The sequence below is a fragment of the Teleopsis dalmanni genome, unplaced genomic scaffold (genome assembly GCF_002237135.1).
Source record: "Teleopsis dalmanni isolate 2A unplaced genomic scaffold, ASM223713v2 unscaffolded_contig_1937, whole genome shotgun sequence".
NCBI classification, from domain to species: domain Eukaryota; kingdom Metazoa; phylum Arthropoda; class Insecta; order Diptera; family Diopsidae; genus Teleopsis; species Teleopsis dalmanni.
The window spans coordinates 1-8,033 of NW_024033319.1; the positions used below are offsets into that span (position 1 = coordinate 1).

Consider the following 8,033-nt stretch of genomic DNA (forward strand, 5'->3'; position numbering starts at 1 on the left):
CATCTAAACTCTCAAAAGCTACCACGAACTAAATGTTGATCATAGATCGTTGCATATTTGATTCCAGCTTGGCGTTGTCTGCTTTCCAATTGCTAAAATAGAATATAATTATTAATTTATTTAAATATATTATAACCAATCATGCTTACAATATTTAGTCCAGGAATTGTGGATGCATTTGATTTCTTAGGTCGACGACGGTACAAAATCATCAGGAAGACAAAGACTATTGCAATAATCAGAAGCAATGCAACTGGTATAGCGTAAATTAAAGGCGAAGCTACAAATATGAAAATTATATAAATTAAATAAATTAAACACAAATGAAACTGAGTTACTTAAATATATTTTTTAAATGTTTTAATAAACAATAAAAATATATTTTTCTTAAAGAAATAGAGATTATTATTAAAAACGTTCGATACATGTTTTCTGATAGAAGATTTTAGTACAGAAGTAATAGACAATATTTTTAAAATCTGCAGAATACTAACAATATCTAACTTAAGCCCCTATATGAATACGATAGATCCAAAACAAAACTATGAATACCGCAAATATCTGAATGACGTCAAAAATGCCAGTCGTATATTTAAAAAAAAATATGTTTATTGTCAACTAGTGTAAGTATAACCTAAGTTTACATTATTCTAATTTTGTAAAGATCTTAATAAACTAGAAATTAATTCGCCCCCTTTACATACTCACCTATCTACCCCAATGCCACACCCAAGCTTTCTAACTTAGATAAACCTAGATAAAGAGAGGTGTTAAACCTTTTGATCATATATCTCCCCCCTAATAACTGAAATGAATTTTCCACATTGATGTGGATATTTTGAATAATTTTCAATTTTTAAAAACAACTACATCAGAATCTTTACTATATCATGATATATGATATATGTAATATGATAAAAATATTTCTAGGTTAAATACATATATATTTTTTCATTGGAGAAATCAAGTAGACAAATTAGAAAGGTATACCTAGATAACCGTCTGTGTCAAATTTCAACCATTTTCAGATTAAGAGGAAAACGGAACTTACTTCTCTACTTCTCTTCAATTGGTTTAGACAGTTACTTCAATAGTTTACCCCTCTCTAGTAGTTATAACTGCTCATAAGGCAAAGTCTTGTTAGAGTGATAATAATCAGGATTAGAGAAAAGTAATCAAAGTCAATTAGTTGCTTTGTTCTATTCAATTTGTGGACAGATTATGCCATATGTGTAGTTTGATATATATATCTTAAGTCATTTCTTTCAAAATATCGAGTAGGCACGATAAATTTTATTAAGGTTCAAGTAATAAACAGATTCAGTAGGGTTGATGCTAAAGACAATATTATACATATAGTTTTAGGCAGATTTAATGGAGTTACAGTAACTATAACCATTACTTTGATTATTTTAGATTTATTGTTGATTACTTTGATCAGACTCATGACGGTCATTTTAGAGCGATATATAATTTACGGTACACTAGTGTTATTCGAGAGAGTTTCGCTAGTCTTCTCATGTTCCATGTTCCAACTATGGCTATTAACCTATTATCTGGCCAATTTTTGAAGCGTGTTGTTTTTGTTTTTTGGATAAAAGTGTCGTATAATATATAATGTATATTGAAAATTAATGAAAGTACCATAAATTAGAAATCTCAATTATGTTTACACAATTGTTTTAATTATACTAATTCGCTTTTATGTTATGTGAAAAATAAACAATAAATTAAAATTTTTAAAATTATTCTAATTATATACCTAAGTTAGCAAGTATCTAAATTTTCTAACAGTTCTTCATTACTAACCAAATAGTTTAAGCGAAATAATGTTGTACAGCGGTTTATTTTACGTTTTTATTATTATCTCTATTTTAGAAACTGGATACGTTAATGCAAATAAGAAATTAGGTAAAATATTCGGTGGTACAACAACAACAATTTCTCAAGCACCCTTCATAGTTCAATTATTTTCAAGTCAAGGTGTATTTTGTGGAGGAGCTCTAATAGACCCAGACAGAGTAATTACTGCAGCTCATTGCGTTGATGGCAAAACTATTGCTGATGTGCAAGTAAGAGGCGGTACAACGGCCTTAAATAGTGGTGGAGTTACAAGAAGTGTAGCAATGATAACTATTGCAAAACGTTTTAATTCACGAAATATGAATATGGATATAGCTATGCTTAAATTAACTTCTCCATTAATTGGCGATAATATTAAAACTATTGCTTTGTCAACAGGTGGCACAAAAGTTGGTAGTAATGTGAGAATTTGGGGATGGGGTATTGATGAGACAGGCTCTCAATCAGATGTATTAAAATACACCGATGTGAAAGTGATTAAAAAAGCTAGGTGTAAACGTTACTATCCAACAACAAGAAATAATTTTTGTGCATTCACATCTGGCAAGGATGCATGTTTTGGTGATTCAGGTGGTCCAGTTACATACAATAATCAATTAATTGGTCTGGTTTCATATGGCAAGGGTTGTGGTGTTCTACCAGGTGTGTACACAAGTATACGTGCTCTTAAAAACTTTATAAGCAAAACACGAAAATTATAAAATTAATATTATTATTATAGAAATAGTTTAATTGTGTTATATGAAAATAAAGAATTAATTAACAACTAAATAAATAAAATGTTTAATATATATATTATGAGATTGTGAATGTACATGTACATATCTATACATAAATACACATAAAATTATGTTGGTATATCGTTAGTATTGTTAAAACTAAGACTAACACTATTTATTAAAGAAAGCAAATTGATGATATTACATTCTACAGAAATTCAAGAAGATATATAATTAATTTCTAAAAAAGGTCTTCAATCAAATATTGTGAAAGATTTATTTTAATTTTAAGTGGGAATATTACAGGTCACTACCCAACTTGAACACTTCCGTTCTAAATATATCATTTTGAGTCTATTTTTAAAAGAAGGATTAAAAAAATATTGTCCTCTAACCATTAGATTTAATATTTTTTAATTAAAATAAACATTTTTGAAACTATTAGTAATATTCCAAACTAATTATCTTCCAAGTCTGAAGATATCATTTGGTTATGACAATATATACATCTCAAGGGTACAAATATATACAAAATTTGTTGTATTTTATTTTCTTAATTTAATATAGAATTATATTCAATATAAATAAATCGACAAACTTTTAAAGAACCATCCAATTGCTCAATACAAAAACAAACATTTGTTTTGGTTGTATTTAGTGAAATGTAGTGATTATAATATTGTTTCAATAATTACACAAGTGTAGTTTTAATAATTTAACCTTGTATAACACGATACATAAGTGATTTATTATTATTATTTCTTATTTAACAAGTTGGAAGCTTGGATAGATTTAAGTGCTAGGCTTTCAAAGTTTAAACATTAATATAGGCGGTACTTATGATGTTTTCGATTGCTAAAACTGGGGTAACTTTTCCAATCAAGATACACTTTTAGTACAATTTTTATTGTCAAATGATAAATCTCGAGCGAAATATATAACACTCAAGATTAATTTATAGTACTCTAGATATTTTCCAGATTAGCAAGATTATCCTGAAATTTTTAGCTGCTTAAAATTCATATTAATATATTTTTTAAAATTATATATTAAATTTTATATTAATATTGAATTTGTATATAAAAATATTTAATAAATTTTTTATTTATAAATAAAATTATTCTTTAATAATTTAAATTGATGAAAAATTAAATTTTATATTCAAAAATATATTTTTATTAAATTTAATTTTTACATTTTATTTTTAAAGTAATATTTATTAATTTTAAAAAAATATATATTTTCAAATTACACATAAAATTTTAAATTAATATTGAATTTGCAATCAAAAATATTTAATAAATTTTTTATTTATAAATAAAATTAATTTTTAATAATTTAAATTGATGAAAAATTAAATTTTATATTTAAAAATATATTTTTATTAAATTTAAGCAGATAAAATGTGAATATATTCAATATATGCATTTATGAAAATCGTAAATACCCACTAACATAACTACAAAAGAGTTAGATCACTCTAAAAACATTCGTTTGACAGATCGAGTGTAAATCTAGAATGAATGAAATTTACCAATCGACAACACCATTAATGAATGTTGGTAGACTATTATAAAATTTAAAATACTGAATGTAGTAAGTCACATATAATATCCACAAATTAAATCGTAACTCAAGTTTAGTCAACAGGAAAGACAAGCTTTATGTGAATATTTCGTAATGAAAACACAATTGTAGGATATTCAATTCTTTATGGGTTCATAGTAAATATCCCGTCGATATGTACACTTAGAAAAATATCCACTAACCACATACTAGTTAAATTGACTTTACCATTTTCTTAGAAAAATTTTAGCTCATGTGGTAAAGATGATATAAAAACAAACATGTGGTATGGTTGCGTCGAGTAAGAATATTTTGACCTGAGATTTAGTTAAAATCTGTCTATATATATATTTATGAATACAATGAATACTAATGGAATGTGAAATGAATATATAAAACAAATAAATTAATTTCAAATGCAGTGAATGCTTGTATTTAGTGTTACAGTTTACTTTAGATATCTGGACAAACAAGTAAATGAATTAACTGGATTTTAAGCTAAATTTTTTACTGTATATTTGTACTACTGAATATATATAAACCTATTATAACCTATTAGTTATATGTTTGCTATAACTTACCCCTTGGTAAGGAGCGAGACCTACCAACACCTCTACTGATCTTTGGGCCATATCATACAGTATGAATACGCAGTTCCACGCCGAATGAAAGTAAAATGCAATCATTCTTCCCGTGTAAGTTTAGGTCTAACCACAGCCACCACGACACTATCAACTTCAATTGGTCAGGTCAGCCGAAGTTGCGGGCACTGTCCCCGAGGTACCAGATATACACCTCCGTTCGGTATCGAACGACAGATATGCCTTAACTAGAGAATATTCTAGGTAAATAGGTAAATAGGTAAATAGCAGCGACCTTAACTCTGGCGTTCTAAGAAAGGTTACTTCTTTATTGGCCGAACGATAAACTAGCTCACTACTTTAGATACTGTCAAGATGCTCATTCTAGCTATGTTGTTTACAACTTTTCAGCAATTACAGCATGATGATCACCTAAACAAATGCTACAAACGTATCTACACCATAGATTAATAATGGATACTTTCAATTTTAATTCTAAGTATATTTTTTTTTTTAGAAGCAGATATTGATTCTCAATAAGAATAAACATTTAAAATAAATACTTACCCTTTTTAACCGATTCATTTGGTTTAGCAGTTTTTATATATCCTTTCTCTATGTCCGCATCAATTTTATGATTTGCTGGTGTTGTAGTTCGAAGTTCTTGTCGAGTTACATACATTGTGGTAGCTATATTACTAATATTTTGTGAAGGTACTGCCGCCATAGTAAAGAGAGCTGGCGTGGTTGCTTCACTGGTCGATGATAAAAATATGTTCGGTGTGATGTGATTATCATTAGGGAAACTAATAATATTCTTAGTTGGACTCGGACGATAGCTAATTCCATTGTCATGATTGTTTTTTATAGCAGAGAGTCTAAAATATTTTATAGATTTTTATAAGAGCATGTTATTTAAGTTTTTATGTTTAAATCTATAGTTAACTATACTTTAATAAATTCTACAATATAAATTTAATCACAGATAAAGATAAATATATTAATAGGCTTTAAAAATTCCCTTAATTATTTATTTTAATATGAATATTAAATATGAAATTTATTTTAATACTTTATATCTACACTTTTTACATAAAAATGTTGGAACCATTTATCGGATCGGTTTCCTACGTTTCGGCTGCAAGAATAATATACCTATTATTATAGGTATTAATATACCTATCTTTCATTTTTAAAAAGCTAATTATTACTGATTTTTAATTAAAAAGTATTAATAACGTATTTTTCGATTCCTGGTACTTGCAGTCTGAAAAAATTTATTTACGAATAATTAAATACAAGAATTATTTCCAACACCACTGATGATGGGTATTTGCCAATACTCGAAACAGCTTTATGGTCAGCCAAAAATTCAATTAATTAAAATAATATAAAATAAATTTTTGTTGTTGTAGTTCACTACTCCTCGAAAAAACCCCTTTAAGTATTAATAAATGAAAGTATCTTAGCCATTATTATTCTTTATCGAATAGTATATTCGATTCGTGTTTCTTTATTGATCTATCTATAATATTATACTTATTCGATATTATTATTACCTGAAGTATCCTAAGTAGAAGCAACTACAGAACACATGTAGAATACTAACAGCCTTAACCTTGCAATTGTCTGTTACCCAAGCACTATTCCTATTCCTTCTAGAGAGGCACTAAGATGAGTTTAATGATTCATGATTAATTTAAAACGGATTATTTACTTTAAAAAAACTTACAATATTTTCATCTGATTTAGATTTCGCTAATTTTATTTGTAAACTATGAGTATGCGGGTCCTGATGTGCTTCATTGGCTTTCCAATCTAATACAGACGTTAGGATTTTTAAGTCAAAGACGGCGAGGTTAATAACGTAGTTATTTTGATTAGTAAAAAAATCTTCAGTATATTGCACTATCGACACACAATATGGAGTTGTTTCAGATATTAAATTTGCTTGACGTATCTTAAATGAGCCTTCCTCTTTGGTATGAATAGCAGAAATGGAAAATTCCTTTTTTAATAGATAATTCCCTGTCATTTTAGAAATGCTTATACTAGCAAAATTTGTTTCTGCAATAATCAAAAATAATATTTATATATATATACATAAAATCTTTAGAACTTAAGTAACAATATTATTGAAAAGGCCCACAAAAACAAAGAAATTGCGCTTTGTGCATTTCTGGATATTGAAGGAGCTTTCGACAATACGAGTTATGGCTCGATCTCGAATGCCTTAACTAACAGAAATGTTGATTTTAATGTTATTTCCTGGATTGAGGCGATGCTTCAAAGCAGAAAAATTACATCAACCTTAGGTAGAACGTCTGTAGCTGTTGAGGCCGCAAAAGGTTGCCCACAGGGTGGAGTACTGTCTCCTTTGCTCTGGTCAGTGGTTGTTGATGAACTTTTAATCTTGTTGGAGAATATTGGTTGTGACGCCATTGGGTATGCAGACGATCTAGTTATAATAGTATCTGGAAAGCATGGTAGCAGTCTATCAGAGATATTGGTAGGGCACCTTCGACGCATTTTAGCGTGGTGCGAAAGTGAGGGTCTCTCCATAAATCCGGAGAAAACTGTTGTTGTGCCTTTCACACTCAAACGTAAACTAGACATAGGTCCCGTACGTTTAGGAAACACTAATATTTCTCTTTCCAGTGAAACAAAGTACCTAGGTGTTGTCCTAGATGGTAAACTCACTTGGAGTTCACACTTAAATAAAGTATATAACAAAGCATTAACGGCTTTATGGACAATACGGTCCTGTATAGGTAAAACTTGGGGCCTAAACCAAAAGATTATATTTTGGATATATCAGGCAGTAGTACGTCCTATCATGACATATGGTTGCCTGGTTTGGTGGCAAAAGGTCACACAGGCTGGATCTATTGCTGTTTGCATGAAGCTCCAGAGATTAGCGTGTCTCTTAATGACTGGTGCTATGAGGACAAGTCCAACTGCAGCACTTGAGGCTATACTTGGATTGACACCTCTGCACATACACATTCAATCTACGGCTGCGCTTAGTGCGCTTCGACTAAAACTCCACATGAACAAGAGTTGTCTTGACTATGGTCATACAACAATATTAAAAATATTTGGAGCACATAAAATTCCTCAATGCGATGGAGACTATACAACAGAACTCCATCGTTTTGGCAAAAAAATTTGAGGTACACCTACCATCACGTTCAACGTGGGAGAATGGAGGCCCACAGGTTGACCCAAAAAGTTTGGTTTGGTACACAGATGGATCAAAGATGGATGAAGGCACTGGCGCTGGTGTATTTGGACCCAACACCAG

General features: G+C 29.3%; 1 protein-coding gene across 1 annotated transcript; it reads right to left on the reverse strand.

Moving 5' to 3' along the window:
- Nucleotide 1: 1 nt before the first annotated feature.
- Nucleotides 2-6,790, reverse strand: LOC119664450. The gene is made up of 5 exons (XM_038073936.1): nt 6,462-6,790; nt 6,289-6,398; nt 5,297-5,607; nt 150-280; nt 2-92 (listed from the first exon to the last, which is right to left on the reverse strand). Exons 1-5 carry the CDS (start codon nt 6,762-6,764, stop codon nt 12-14), a joined length of 936 nt encoding a protein of 311 aa, XP_037929864.1. The 5' UTR covers nt 6,765-6,790; the 3' UTR covers nt 2-11.
- Between the last annotated feature and the right edge of the window lie 1,243 nt (nt 6,791-8,033).